The sequence below is a fragment of the Lactuca saligna genome, chromosome 5 (assembly GCF_052625555.1).
Source record: "Lactuca saligna cultivar CGN05327 chromosome 5, ASM5262555v1, whole genome shotgun sequence".
Taxonomy (NCBI): Eukaryota; Viridiplantae; Streptophyta; class Magnoliopsida; order Asterales; family Asteraceae; genus Lactuca; species Lactuca saligna.
In genome coordinates, this window is record NC_136421.1 from 192,570,783 (window position 1) to 192,587,448 (window position 16,666).

General features: G+C 33.9%; 2 protein-coding genes across 3 annotated transcripts; both read right to left on the reverse strand.

Annotated features, from left to right (window-relative positions):
- Positions 1-738: 738 nt before the first annotated feature.
- LOC144997391 (protein LURP-one-related 10-like) lies at positions 739-3,208 on the reverse strand. Of its 2 annotated transcripts, XM_078957293.1 has the most exons (4): positions 2,917-3,208; positions 2,591-2,821; positions 2,456-2,500; positions 739-851 (listed from the first exon to the last, which is right to left on the reverse strand). In XM_078957293.1, the coding sequence occupies exons 1-4, from the start codon at positions 3,148-3,150 to the stop codon at positions 831-833; spliced, it is 531 nt and encodes a 176-aa protein (XP_078813419.1). In that variant the 5' UTR covers positions 3,151-3,208; the 3' UTR covers positions 739-830. The 2 variants fall into 2 exon arrangements, with proteins under 2 accessions (XP_078813419.1, XP_078813418.1); XM_078957292.1 differs by lacking the exon at positions 739-851 and having other exon boundaries at positions 2,012-2,500.
- A 10,990-nt stretch (positions 3,209-14,198) lies between these two features.
- LOC145046091 (uncharacterized) lies at positions 14,199-14,876 on the reverse strand. Its single transcript, XM_078994379.1, has one exon. It carries the CDS (start codon positions 14,874-14,876, stop codon positions 14,199-14,201), a length of 678 nt encoding a protein of 225 aa, XP_078850505.1.
- Positions 14,877-16,666: the final 1,790 nt, after the last annotated feature.

Below are 16,666 nucleotides of genomic sequence, written 5' to 3' on the forward strand. Positions count from 1 at the left end.
TTTATTATATTCACGTCTATTCAGACATTAAAATGTCATTCTTAACACTTGGTCACAATAATCAAAATGACATGATTTAAAAAATGGATAATCATTCAAAGTTCAACCCCCATCCCCCCCCCCCCCCCCCCCCCCCCAAAAAAAAAAAAAAAAAAAAAAAAGAAGAATCCAATACAAACATGAATATGTGTGTAGTACCCTAACAATTTTATAATTTTTTTATTATTATTATTTTGCAATCAGAACAATAATTTATATATATATATATATATATATATATATATATATATATATATATATATATATATCAATTATAGCATCCTACTTATACCAAAACCACATACTTTTACATAATATATAAGAACATGAGATTCACATACTTTTGCAAACATATACACCAAATACAAATACATTCACATACACACAAAATAGCATCCTACTTAAGCAAAATATACATAATTTCACATATATAGATAATAACATCATATTTATACCAAATACAAAATTTCACAATCATATACCACATTTACAACAAACATACATACATTCGCATACAAACAATAACATCCTACTTATAACAAATATATAATTTCATATATCATATATATAGTTGTACCAAATACTCATATACCACATACATCAAATATCAAATATACACACAATTTTCACATATGTTAATTTTCACATACAAATACCAAATTCACAAAAGAAAAAAATAAATAATAGAACCTGCAGTGGCGGAAATCAACGGATATATAGCAGGAAAAACTGTTATTCAACCGATGAAACTACAAATCGACAGTAAAGATGATGTTTCCTTGCTTGTAAGGTCAAATGTCCTCCAACAAAACCTGGGAGCCATCCAAAATGTCACAAATCTCTTCAACAATATTTGCAAGGGTAACATATAAATTAAATTACCAAATCTTAGAAATTTAATCAACACTTTTTCAATGTTAACATACAAATTAACAAGGAAATTATCAAATCAAATTACCTTTCTTCAAGAAATTGAGTTAGAAATCGATCCCAACTCACACCTTCATCCTTAATATCATTAATATGACACAATGTGGGGAGAAATCGGGATGGAACAAGCAAATTGAAGATGAACTCGGAAGAAGCTGGAAGGCGCGAAGGGTAGCGAAGGTAAACATAAAGCAGAATATGGAAGAATGAAGTCTACTGCGAGCTTTTTTTTATTATTATTATTATTTTTATCTGCGAGAGACTTTACCGGCGACCCCTTTAGCGACGACAAATAGGGTTTTACCGGCAACACTTATCAATTGTGACGACAATTTGGAGGGAAGGGTACCGCGTCATTTTTAAGTGAAGTATTAGCGGCAACATGTTCAACCTTAAGCGGCGACACATATGTCGCCGGTATTAGGTTAGTTCGGATAAAGGACCCCAACCGTTGGATTGGATATTTGATCGAATGGTTTAGATGTAACGGAAGGGGAAAATGTGGATTCGGGTGATCACCCTTTAGCGGCGACGCTATTACCAGCGACATGGGTTTTAGCGGCGACAATCTCTAGAGTCGCCGCTAAAGGCCTCCATCGCCGGTAATAGCGTCGCCGCTAAAGGATCATTTTCTTGTAGTGCTACTTGCCACTCTTAATTACTTCGTGGCCCACAAGGGTTTGTATTTTATATAAAGGCTTATTCAATAACATGTGCATTATGAGAAAATAACCCTTTAACAATTGTGTCAGTTGGTAATAGTGTCGGTTTGAGAATGTCATTCTCATATGTTCCACAAATCTTCAGATTGGTACAAAACATACAATGAAATCTCCAATTATGGTAATTTTTGCAACAAATTATTGGAAGTCATTGAATAAGATTTTTGTTGGATAGTTTTTCTGCAATTTGGATATGCGCTTTCACTTTCTGTTTTCTATTTGAGAAACACACATCCACACCTTGCTCTACCATTTTGTTGCAAAAGAAAAGAGAAAACAAAAAGTAAACCGAAGTGGACTGTAAGGAGTTAAAACAACAGGAAGATTTAGGATTTACTGCAAAATATGTTTAATGCAACCTCATACTTATTACAAAATAGAAAACATACATTTTGTATGTATTGATTTATATTACAATGTTTGATAGATTTGGATAGTTTAACTACTTCTGGACAGTTATAACTTCTAACACACGTCTAGATTATAAGTACTTCTAACACAATTAAGGGATCAAAAATCATGTTTGTTTTAATTGGTAATCATACCATATCCATCACGATGTGAAAAGATGATATGATTCTGTAAAACCATTGATCCATCCAGTAATTCTATAAAAGAAGCGCACCAACTATAATGTTACCCAAACCTCCTATAACTTCCTGTGCAAAATGATCTTTTATGTCAGAGTTATTCATTTTCATGACCTCAACGATGGCTATAAGTATGACCACAAATGCATAATCCACGTTGGGATAAATGGTCACCTTGAATTTGTTCGTTACATCCTCCGATGATTGCATTTTAGACATCTACAAGAATAAATCCATTAATTAGTTTCAGCTCGAGCTTTAAGTTTATGAACATACTAGAAAACAAGCTAAAAGGTATATGAAAATTACTTGGGCTATTGGTGTCGAAGTATCTCCCATATAAATAGTGCAGTTTCTGTTCGTCCAGCTACCACTGATCTTGAAATCACAAACATTCTTCTTACTAGTTTTGTTTGCCAAGAACACTTGTACACAGGTCTTAAACTGGATCATGTGAGGTGATTGTGTGGTAAATATCATATCGGATTTACTTTTACTGTTACCCCTGAATACATTCCATCTGTCGTGTTCACTCATGATCTGGACAATAAATTAGTGCATGCCAATGCTAAAGTTAGCATCAAAATTTCAAACTCACGGACAAAAAATATGTTAAAAATTGAACTTAAAGTCACCTTGCCACGCATTAGAACGATGGGTTTGCCATCAGCATCAACTAGCACTCGCTGCTGATGAAAGGATGTGTCGCATGTTTTCACTTGTAGCATGATTTTATGTTCAATATCTGTAACCACAAGATTTCCCCCTGTAATTATATCAACTATAATATCGAATTGATATGGTGCCATGAACTGAGACCCTATCACAGAAACCGGAGAGGATAAAGGTTCATTGCTTGGTTGCTCCATCTTCAACTCACAACTCACAGAGAGAGAGAGAGTATGAGTGAAAGACTTTTAGCAAGACGTTTCCCTGTGGCGGATTACTTTTCTGAAGGTGTTATATAAGGAAGTTTTTGAGGCTCAAGTCAACATGGCATTGTTTTGACAAAGTCTACCCTCGTCACTTAATTCATTTATAAATGACATCGACTGGTCCACACCAAAGTATTCTTTCTCCAAGAGGTTGTTTTTTTAAAAAGGTCAACAAAACAAGGCTTATTGCTTTTTTGTTTGAGGAATATATATATATATATATATATATATATATATATATATATATATATATATATATATATATATATATATATATAGGGAAAAGTGAATATACCCTTAAGGGTATATAAGCTTAGGTACCCAAACTCATAATAATACATCGTTTTGTTTGATATATTCATTATAACATTGTTAAACTTCAATCCTTAACTTGATTTATATTCAATATTTTTAAATTTTCACTATTATCTTCCTTTTACATCACATCTTTTTATCGAACACTTACTAGGTTATATATATTATTGTTGAAAATGACAATTATGTAAGAGGAGGATAAATATGAAATTTATAAAAATCTTTTAAGTAATTCAAGTTAGAAGTTGAACTATAAGAACATTGGACAATTACAATGTCTATATATGATATCAAACGATGTACTATGGTGAGTTTGGGTACGTAAGCTTATATACCCTTAAGGGTATATTCACTTTTCCTATATATATATATATATATATATATATATATATATATATATATATATATATATATATATATATATATATATATATATATATATATATATATATATATATATATATATATATATATATATAATGGGAGTCTTTCTCAAGTTTTGGTCCAAGAATGGACTTTTTTGCACCTGGTGCTGCTGTGGTGTTGTCATCAGTGGCGGAGCCAGGTTTAAAGCAAAAGGGTATCCTAATCCGATGGGTTTAGTTTTTCGGTTTTCTAAACTCGGTTTCAGGTTTTAAACTCAAACCCATTCAAAAGTTTAAGTTGTTGAGAATTGAAAATTTTGTGTTGCTTATATACCATAAGTATTGGAGATTTGTTTCATGTTATGACCGATGTGGGATAATTTTAAAATTTAAAAAAAAAAAAAAAAAAAGTTGAAAAAATAATAAATAAAATAAAATACACCCATGTAACAGCTAAGATTCAAACTAAAGACCTCAAACTTAAAAGTTTTTACCACTTGAACAACACAATACTTGTGCTTAACTTTCACAACATACTAATATAATATGTATAATCTGTATAAAACTATATAAAATGAGTTATGAAACTAAAGACCTCAAACTTAAAAGTTTTTACCACTTGAACAACACAATACTTGTGTTTAACGTTCACAACATACTAATATAATATGTATAATCTGTATAAAACTATATAAAATAAGTTATGAAAATAAATATTTGCAAGAATATTTGAACTTGGAACCTCCTGAAACATCCCTAATACCTTAGCCATCTAAACCAACTACAATTTGTATTATTACCTCGCTAAACATATTAATATTATGTATGTATACACTACATAAAACAAAAAAAAATTTAAAAACATGTAGTACCGAATTTTTTTGAGGGGTATCCCGGGATACCCCATGATCTATGGTAGATCCGCCATGGTTGTCATGATCTTCATTGGTGCTGTGATTGCTATCTTGGTTTGTTATTGCTCGTGCTTATACCGTTGCCAATATTAACAAATTAGTCCTAGAATGGTTTGGATGCTGTCGGCTTTCGATGAGTTCTATTAATTTAAGTTTCGAGTTAAATCTCTTTTTCCATTTTTAATGGACCTAAAAGTCATCCCGTCAATCTTTAATGTCCTATGTATATGAAAGTCGTCTATGGAACAATGGATATTAAAATGTCAACCGAACAAGGGTTCTATTAATTTAAGTTTCGGGTTAAATCTCTTTTTACACTATTAATGGATCTAAAAGTCATTCCATCCATCTTTAATGTCCTATGTATATGAAAGTCGTCTATGGCACAATGGATATTAATGGAAGCATATGAATTCATTGATCATATACTCATAACTATTTCCCAACATCCAATTACTGTAAAGCATGAACAATATTTGCGCATTAAGTTTATATTGATTGGCGATCATAACCAACTTGTTATCAATAAATAAAAATAAAATAAAGTTGGTGGTTTAGTAACACAACTACAGTTTGACCGATTCCAAATTCCAGGTTGACCAAGCATGATATTTAATGACTGGTTAATTTGTTTTGTATTTTTTTTTTAAATTTGATTTTTTTTTTTTTTTTGAAAAATTTAATATCCTTCTTTTTTTTTTTTTCGTATGACTTCTCTTCATATAGAATAATGACATATAAAATCTATCAATTCTAACTCTTAATCACTCTCTTGATTTTGAGACCTACTTTGATCTATTGAATAGAAATATGAGTATTTCGAGAATATATATATATATATATATATATATATATATATATATATATATATATATATATATATATATATATATATATATATATATATACTACAAACAAAATATCATTTAGTGGCATACATTTTTAATGGCACATCTTTTTTATGCCACTAAAATATGTTTTTAGTGACATATTTTATATGACACTATAAAATTAATAGATTTAATGATACTTAACCATTTATGTTACTAATATTAATGTTTATAGTGACATAAAAATTTAAAATATCACTAAAAGATCTACATTTTGTGTGGTATATTCTTTTATATGCCACTAGTTTTACTATGTGATTTTACCTATTTGTTTTTGTGCCTAGAAAACTTTTTTTGATCAATGCAATTTTACGTTTCCCCACTTCTTATACCCTAATCGATCCCATTTCACAGCTCACGACATCATACATCTAGCCGACGCCAAGATCAAATAGTTGATTTCATCGGATCCTTATCGAGATCACGACCAGTGATCTCAAAATTAAAGATCAGCAAGATGAGAATCCGAATCAGAGCTCCTTATTGAATTATCGCTCTTCTCCGAGCTCCATCTTTTCGAATCTACTCAACGAGAATGGAGACAAGGAGTTTCCGGATGCTATCACCGCCGCCTCGACCCTCAGATCACGAGCCGGATGAAAGGTTCTTTAAGCAACAAAAGAAATCTGAATATGATTCACCTGAGTTTCTTTACTGTATAGATTATGAGTCGCCGTCATCAACGCCTGTGAATCAGGAACAGAGAGAAACGCCGATTTAGAACCAGGATCTGCCACCTTCATCAATGGTTGTGATGCGCCGTTGCAATTCTTCAAATCAAAGTAATTTCTTGCTATACTGATGTATCTTATTTTATTTCTATGATTTATTAGATTTTCTATTGGCACGTGAATGAAGTTATTGGCAAACTCTTGATAAAATATTATTTCTTTCATAATTGCTCTGCTATGCATCGACAAAAGTTATATCCATATAAACTATTCCGTATTTCAAGTTGTCTCTTTTTTTTTTTTTTTGCATGATCATTTGTAAGTAGATTTTTATACATTGAAAAACTTGATTGATTTGTGTGAATTTCTTTTTAACTTTCTGAGTGTTGATTTTAGATGTAACCTGCACTTTAATGAAAATTTTCGTCTTCAGGTTACCCATCAACTATGGTATTTCATTGATATCTATTTTTTGTACCTGTCTTCCATTGTCGTCTGATTGTATCTGTTTGGTTTTAGGGATTTTGTAAATTTTTAGATAGGATTTAAAGTTTTGATTGTAGATGTTTGAGCTCTTTTAGATGATATATTTGTTATTTGTGTAGGGTAAAATTGGACATTGCATATGTTTTTTTCATTGAATTCGTTGTGAATTTGTTGGTTTGACTGCATAAGAGTCTGCCATTATCTACCAGTACTTGCACTTATCTTTCAACTTATATGTTGATAGGATTATATTATAATTTTTTTTGAACGACTCATAATCTGATTCTTATTTTCTACCGAAGTACACATTTGTAACTAGCCGAGGGGAACAATTTCTAATTCCTGATGCAACTAGTATTATTACAATCGCAAGGTAAGTGGTTGGAGTTGAAACAGAATGTTTGGAGGCTTGAAACGTGAAAAGTGGTTGGAGAAGATGAACTTAATCTCCAATAGTGCAATGATAACTATCAGGTTGGAAACAATTTATTTTATTGTGCTCTAGATCAAAACAAACAATAAAAGCGACCAATCTTTTGTTGTTGTAATAATGCTAAATTTGAAACAATGCCTTCAGCTTGTAGTGGCTTAAGGAGATGATCACTTTTTAATATAATAAATAATGCTTATTGAGATCGGCTATTTTTCATGGCTACCTGAAAGTTCTCATAAGGTATTTGCTGCTTTGTTTGTTTGTAGGTGTAGCCAAGGGGAGTAATGCACTGCAATTGATTTTACTCTACAAGTATTTTTTTAGGAACTGAAATTTGTATTTTAGGTGTCGAAACCAATTTATTTATTACCTTTTTTAATCATTCATAGTTACTGGCCGGATATAGATATTCAGGTACATTATCATTTGAGACATGCTTAGATATATAAAAATTGGATTACTTTTGCAGGATTTATATGATTGGAAATCTCAATATAACCAAATGTTTAGATTTGTTTTTCTTGTAGGTGCTATAGGAAGTAAAACTCCAGAAATTTTGGCCAAATTGAAGGTATAATTATAATTTGCTTTACTTTTATCTTGCCTACCATACATACACAAATTTTCTGTAGTATTGTGCAAGGTGCAATCGCTAATTAAATACATATATTAGAGCAATTACAAATCCTTTCCTTAATTTAACATTATATAGCATCCCACTTATGCCCACTTTTTCAATCTGAAACATATTACCACTAGTAACTTGAAATTCAAAAGCATCTATGACGTCTATGGTTCTAGGAAGCAACTGGAAGTGCTATTAGTCAAACAAGGTTGTATATGTCCTATTGAGTCTCAGTCGGTTGGATATATAAATCCTTCCATTTGACATTTGTAAGTTTACTCTTTTGTTCCCATATTCTGTATAAATTTTACTTATTTCAACATTTCATTTCTTTATAAAATAGAGAAAACTTAGAAAAGATGATGACATTGATACAATTAGGAAGCGAGTCAAATTTTTTTGGAATCCAGTCTCCATGTTACTACTCTCCCTATTATCTAATATTACAACTTTAAGATGAATGTAGAAAAGGTAATATTATCACTTTTTTCATAAAAGAGTCAGTGTTTGATATTTGAGGGTCAAATGTGTAACTTTCTAACTATTTACTAAACTTGCTCCAGATTGATGCTGCTAAGCCTGTTGCAAAAGTTTTTTAACAAGTTAAGGCTCTTTTCATCCCATTTGTTGAATATGTAAAACAAGTTATGTCGAGTATTTACTTAAATATTCCTATGTGTTTTAGGTTGCTGCCTGGATATTATATCAATTATTAGAACATCTTCTGGTGTTTAAGTAGATAGTAAAATTACAATAAAACATGACATTTTCATTTGTGTATTTGACTATAAATTGCTAGTATCCGTTGTTATTCAAGATAACATGAAGTTTGGAGAAGTTCAACTATAAGGTTTTTTTTCCCTTCTATTGTGTCTGTCGTTTGATAATTAAACTTATTTGGCATTGATGTAAAACGATGGAATTTTTATTATTTTTTATGGATTATAATTTAATTAGCTTTTTTATTTTATATTATAGCTAAAAAATACGTTGATATTAGTAGTTTAATCTAGAATTACATTAGTATTTAAGGACACAATATATGTGCCACAAATTTTTATTGTATTGTGACAATTAAAAAAAAAGTGTCACTAAAAGAACATAAAAAAGTGCCATTAAAACAAAATAAATTCTAGAATTTATAGTGTTATGTCACAAAAAAACTTATATTATATTGTGGCAAATAAAAAGTGCCACTAAAGTCCAATAATGCTACAGCGTCAAAATTGAAAAGTGCCACTAAAGTCCAATAATGCTACAACGTCAAAATTGAAAAGTGTCACTAAAGGGTTTTAGTGGGAGCGTTTCTAGTGACACTTTTTATTTGTGCCGCAGATTCTCTAAGCGGCTTTTAGTGGCATTTTTTGGGTTTTTAGTGACATTATTTTTGTGCCACTAAATGGCATATTTTTTGTAGTGATATATATATACACTATAATTTTTTTTTATAAATAATCCTGCCAACCCATAGTCGTAACCGAGCGGAACAAAGGTGTATCAATAAGTATGACAAAGGATGAACTAATTCGCATGAAGCCAAGTAATGATGACCTTTTAAAGATATTTAGAAAGTAAGAAGGAAGAAGTAAAGGCTATGAGAAAATCCGTGTAACTCGAGAGAATGTATATGATATCTCATGATTCGCAATAGATTACTAAGCTACACGCTACCATTTGTGTAACATCCAAATATTTTAGATATTTAGAAAGTAAGAAGGAAGAAGTAAAGGCTATGAGAAATCATAAAACAGAGTAAAAAGGGTAATTTCAATGAATGACACCCACCACAACAACCATCCACGTCATACTCATGATTAGGTCCTTCCTCCCCTCGAATAAGGGAGGTCCGCATGCGGATAAGTCAGAATATATGACATCCCTAGTCCTTGTCCGCATGGCCCCAATATCAGTCTCAATAGTCGCATATCATTCTTCAAACATACCTGTCAGTTCATCGTTGATCCTCCTGAACAAACTAGGCAACTCTTCCGATATGACCCTCAAAACCTTAGATGTAACCAAGTCTTAAAAAATTGCATGGTCTGAACAACCAAAATCCTCTCCACGTTGGGTAATCACCATCCTATAAACACAAACAGAAAGGTTATAACAAATATATAGTGTATCCAACACTATTTACTCATCTACAAGCTCCCCGTTACTCTTGTAACATTTCCCCAATCCAAGTATGTATCATGTGCTTTCGGTAGTATGGGCTCATACTACCTTCCACATTTGTCTCAAGAATTACCTTAAGGCTCTTCAGTTTCCCTTACAATCACTACTAGATATCATATTACACATATATGTCTATATAATCATACTACGTATCTTCCTAAACATCTCTAGGATTCCTAGTACTCACATGTCGAAAGAAGTTTAATATCAACGGGTCTTCATATGAATGCAATCTATACATAGCCGAGAATAAGATAGACAGTCGAATATTTGACCATACCCTAGATCAATGTATCAAATAAGAATCATGTAGTAAGGTTAAATTAAAGTTCTCATGCTATTTAATTCTAACCGTATATAACCCTACAACATCCCCTTAATAACGTGTTAATATCAACATAGACTTCAAATAGCACCTAACTGTAAACTAACAAATGAAATACATATAACGGCTAGGGTTTCATATTATTATCAAAGAGAAGTACAAATACAATGAAAAGGAAAGACATAATATATAGACGAGCCAATTAGGGTTTCCTAGCGAAAAGGCCTAATCATAAAACCCAATACAAAATAAATCCCAAAATATTATTAGGTTAACATCCCCCTTCAAACTCACAATGCAACAGCAATAAGCATTGAGAGTTTGTCAGACAAAAAATGGAATCGATCGAGGAGCAGTCAACGACTTCGTAAGAATATCAGCAATATGCAAAGAGGAAGGAACATAAGGAAGGGAGATAGTGCCCTTCTGGAGATGATGACGTGTGAAATGACAGTCAATCTTAATGTGCTTTGTGCGCTCATGAAACACTTAATTCTTGGCAATCATTATCGCACTCTCGTTATCACAATACAAAGGGGTAGGCTGAGAGATGTGAACGCCCATATCTGCAAGAAGCCATCTCAACCAAACAATCTCACAAGTGGTGATAGCCATGGCTCGATACTCATATTCTGTAGAAGATCGAGAAACAACATCTTGTTTCTTGCTTTTCCATGATATCAATGAATCTCCAAGAAAAACACAATACCCAGTAGTGGACTTACGATCATAGATATCACTATCCCAATTTGCATCACTATAGGCATGCAGCTCAAGAGAGGATGAAGAAGGAAACATAAGAGTGCGGAACTGAGTACCACGTAAATATCTCAAAATACGAAGAACAGCTCCCCAATGAACAGTAGTAGGAGCAGTGACAAACTGGCTAACCACATGAACTGTATGAGCAATATCCGGTCTAGTGACAGTCAGGTAAACCAAACTCCCAACAATGGTACGATAAAGACTTGGATCTGATAATGGGACACCATTAGTTGGAGAGTACTTTGCATTACTCTCTATAGGCGTATCAACTGTTCGATTATCCGTGAGTCGTGCACGTTCAAACAAATCGGAAATATACTTCGTTTGAGATAAAAGATAACCCTTTGGAGATTGAGCAACTTCAATCCCCAAGAAATAACGAAGTAATCCCAAGTCTTTCATAGCAAAACGGTGAGCCAAATCACGCTTTAAAGACTCTATACCATCATGATCATCACCAGTAATAATCATATCATCGACATACAAGGAAAGAATAATCCGCCCTGCATTCATACATCAAATAAATAGAGCCGAATCATGGTTACTTGGTTGAAAACCAAGAGAAGTAATCACCGTAGAAAATTTCTCAAACCAAGCATGAGGGGCTTATTTGAGCCCATATAGAGCCTTCCGAAGTCGACAAACTTCACCTGGTCGGTGAGCAATCCCAAGGGGAGGAGACATGTATACTTCTTCATGAAGATCACCATTCAAGAAAGCATTCTTGACATCCATTTGATAAATCTTCCATTGACGAATGGAAGAAACTGCAATCAAGGTGCGAACAGTCGTCATTTTTGCAACATGAGCAAACGTCTCCTCATAATCCATACCATACTTTTGCGCGTACCTTTTCGCAACAAGTCTGGCTTTATAATGCTCAATGGATCCATCAGACTTTGTTTTAATTTTATAAACCCAACGACAACCAATCGTGTGTTTTCTAGGTGGAAGCGGAACCAGATCCCATGTATGAGTCTGATAAAGAGCTGCAAGTTCCTCAGCCATAGCGGTCTGCCAAAGAGGATCAAAAATGGCCTCTTTATAGGATGTTGGCTCAGAGAGATGATGTACATTAGCAATAAAGGAGGCAAAAGTCGGTGAGTAAGAGGAATAGAAAAATTCAGGAAGCTTTGTGGACTTCTTATTACGATAAGGTCTCGATGGAGGGGGGTCTTGATGATTTGTGGGCAGAGGATCAACGATAGGTGCTGGATCAGCCACATGTGGTGGATCAGCAGCAAGTGGTGGATCAGTGACATGTGGTAGATCATCAATGTCAATGCTAAACGGATCAATAGTACAGAGCTCCTCTCGGGTTGCATCATTTGACTGAACATGAATGCTATAAAATGGAATATGCTCCAAAAAGGTGACATTGCGAGATACATACAGTTTTTGATTTGAAGGATCATAGCACCGATAGCCTTTATGACCAATACCATATCCCAGAAAAACACAAAGAGCTGATTTTGAAGACAACTTATCTCTCTCTACATGAGGCTTCAAGACAAAACATGTACACCCAAACACTCGTAATGAAGAATAATCTGGGAGTTGTCCAAACAACATTTCATAAGGAGACTTCCCTAAAGTGTATGCAGTAGGAATGCGATTAATAACATAAGTAGCGGTATGAACAGCTTCTCCCCAAAACATATTGGGAACTTGAGCAGAGAGTAGTAAGTATCTAGCAGTTTCTAGGAGTTGTCGATGTTTTCTTTCTGCAACACCATTCTGCTGAGGAGTGTCTGTACAAGATGATTGATGTATAGTGCCATCAGATGCCAATAATTGTTTAAAATCATTGGAGGTAAATTCTCCTCCTAGATCACACCGAAAACATTTTATGATAGCAGAGTGTTGAGTCTTGACAATAGCTCTTAATTCACTATATATGGTGAAAAAGTCAGACTTGCGCTTCATAAAATAAACCCACGTATAACGAGTGTAATCATCAATGAATGAAACATAATAGTTAGCTCCTGACTTGGAGGTTATCGGAGAGGGACCCCACATATCAGAATGCACAATATCAAAGGGAGCAACAGAACGAGTGACACTTTTATTAAACGGTAAAGCAGAAAATTTTCCCAGTTTACAACCACAACAATCAGAAATATCATCAAATTTCAAAGAGCCTAACACACCAGTGGAAACCAAAAACTGTAAACGAGACGCTGAAACATGTCCCAAATGAGAATGCTAAAGATAAAAAGGAGACGATGAAGGGTTTAAACGAAAAGACGACAAATCGACACTAGATGCAGCAACATCAGCAACATGTAGCTGCTCCAAGACATAAAGCACCCCAAGTCTACGGCCTATCCCAATCACCCTCCGAGACTGAATGTCCTGTACACAGCAGAATGAATCAGAAAAGAAGACCCAACAACCCGATTTACACAACTGACTGACTGATGCAAGATTCAAAACAAGTGTAGGAATGTAATACACATTTGTTAAAGATATATAAGGAGTGACAATAGAACCAACACCCTCTACTGACATGGGTGTAGCGCTAGCAGACATAACAGAGACAGGTGTACGAGAAGATAATGAAGCAAAAAATGAAAAATGTGGTGACATGTGATGAGATGCACCAGAATCCAATATCCACAAGGATGAAGGAATACCTGACGTGTTGGATGAAGACAAACCTGAATGAGACATGGAAGCTGACATGGCAGTTGGATTGGTAGCTAAGAACTATCTGAACTGCTCAAAAATCTGTGGATCCAAGGCTGATGGTAGTGTGAAATCTGTTTCATTCTCAACTGAAGGTGTTGCAGCAGCGTACTGTGCTGGCCTAAAAGATGAAAAAGAGGGACGTAACTGTCCAGAAGACTTGTTCTGCTGTGAAGACTGAGAGTGTGCTAGTGATCTTGTTTGTTGTTGCTGTTGATTTCCCTTGCTTGTCAGTAAAGGACAATTTGCCTTCTAATGGTTTTTCTTCTTACAGAAAACACACTCATCAAATGCAACTCTGGGACGATTTTGGTTTGAAGATTGGGGTCATTGTGAAACAGTAAAGACAGCAGGAGTGGCTGTCTTGGGAGCTTTTTCAGCATGGGACATGATACGAGTTTCTTCAACAATCAACTCGTGAACAACCGAATCAACAGTGGGAAGAGGTGTACGATGCAAGATTGATCCACGCAGACCTTCAAAATCTGAATGTAATGCCATCAAGAACTGAACCAAACGTTGCTCTTCCCTTCTATCAATATAAGGCTTAAAAGCTTTCAACACATCAGGTTCTGTAAGAGCTAATTGATCCCACAAATCCGACATAGCTGCATAAAATTCCTGAACACTAAGATTGTTCTGTTGGAGGGCTCGAATATCAAACTCTAACTGATACTGCTTTGAAAAGTTAGATTGAGTATACAACCTAGCCAAGTGATCCCAAACCTCCTTTGTCGTGTCATACTTCGCCAACTGAGTACCAATAGACTGGATGACAGAATTATTAATCCAAGTAATGATCTTGGAGTTATCAGTCTCCCATGAATCCAGTAAGGTTTCATAATTAACGGCCTTCTCGTCTGTTGGTTTCTTCTTGTCACATGTAACAATCCCCCACATAGTCTTGGCCCGCAAGAAATTTTTCATAACATAACTCCAATAGGCATAGTTTTTGCCATCAAGTTGAATACTAATGGACTGAAGAGAATCATCTCTTGGGGCCATATTTCAATATCAGTCAAATAGTAAATACGAGTAGCAGCAAAAAAATGATCAAGATCTCGAAATCAACAAAGCTAGACAAAAGCGAAACCTTCAAAACCGATAAACGAACAAATCAAACCAAACCAAATACAGAAACGAGCAAAAAAGGCATACCCCAAAAATTGCAGATGGTGACAATGAATAGTGCACGTGAATAGTACCGATGAATAGTACGATGAACAGTAACCGTGAATAGTAGCCGTGATGAACAGTACCGTAAATAGTAGCCGTGATGAACAGTACCGTGAATAGTAGCCGTGATGAACAGTAATTGTGAATAGTAGCCGTGATGAACAGTAAACTCCGATGAACAGTAATCGCCAATGAACAGTGTCGATGAACAGTACTCGCCCCCAAAAAAACGAAAAACTACAAATAATCAATCGAGCTCTGATACCATGTAAACTAACAAATGAAATACATATATCGGTTAGGGTTTCATATTATTATCAAAGAGAAGTACAAATACAATGAAAAGGAAAGACATAATATATAGACAAGCTAATTAGGGTTTCCTAGCGAAAATGCCCAATCATAAAACCCAATACAAAATAAAGCCCAAAATATTATTAGGTTAACACTAACGATGCAACAGTAAACCATAGACATTACTAGGCTCCCTATCATACATGTACATTTCCACACATATACGTACCACTAATCTTTTTAGACTGTCTTTAGGATTACACACTCCACCACCATATTGGATGAAGTTTTTGGTAATATCAAGGTTCTAAATAACGTAAGGCTTGGCTTGGAGGCAAGGTAAAAGTTAAGCCATGACAAGCTTGGCGAGCCATAGAGTTTTTCAAGGCGTGACTATATTATATACATTAAAAGATATAAATCATATAATTATTGAAATTTATCAAATATATGAAGTTTTTAGAAGTGTTATATTAATATCTAATAGAAAAAAGTTAACAAAAACTCATTTATTTTAGGCCCGATAAAAAAACAAAACAAAAAAAACAAAAAAACTTGCGCCTCGAAAAAAACTCGCGCCATAACGCGATAAGGCGCGCCTTGACACGTTATTTGGGCGTCACGCTTCACAAACCCATCTTGGACGTTTTCGTAACGGCTACACCACACCTCACGCCATGGCACACCTTGAGGCACGCCATGGCACGCTTTTTAGAACCATGGGTAATATTGACGAGTCTCCTTATAAATCCAAGTTGTACATAGTCGAGATAATATAGACAGTCAAATATTTAATCCTACCATAAGGAAATATATCAAAAAGAACCATGCAATAAGGCCAAATCAAAATTCTTATGCTATCTAATTCTAATTGTGTACAACCTTAGAGCATTCACTTAACGACCTATTAATATTAATATTAACTCCAAATAATATAAAGCAAATAGCATAAAACGAAACAAGACATATCTAATAACAATGTAATTCTATCATGCAATTCCTAAGTAGATCATTAGTCTTCATTCTAAAATGCATCTCTAACATTGCATAAATAACATATCAAGCAAATATGGATATTTTGAGAATCACTTTCTTTTCTGAGCTCCAAATGTCTGTACGCATCACATATTTTTATCATTTTATAAACTTAAGTCAGGTCGGAGAATAATACTTCAACCTTAAACAAGAATCAAACAAAACAATGTAATGAGACTAAGTTCATGTTCCTAACCAAAAAAATTAAAATTCATTTGTAGAAAAAAGTTTTATTTTCAAAATTGTTTTGTATAAATATTTCATACCTTAGTTTGAATTCAGACGCACAC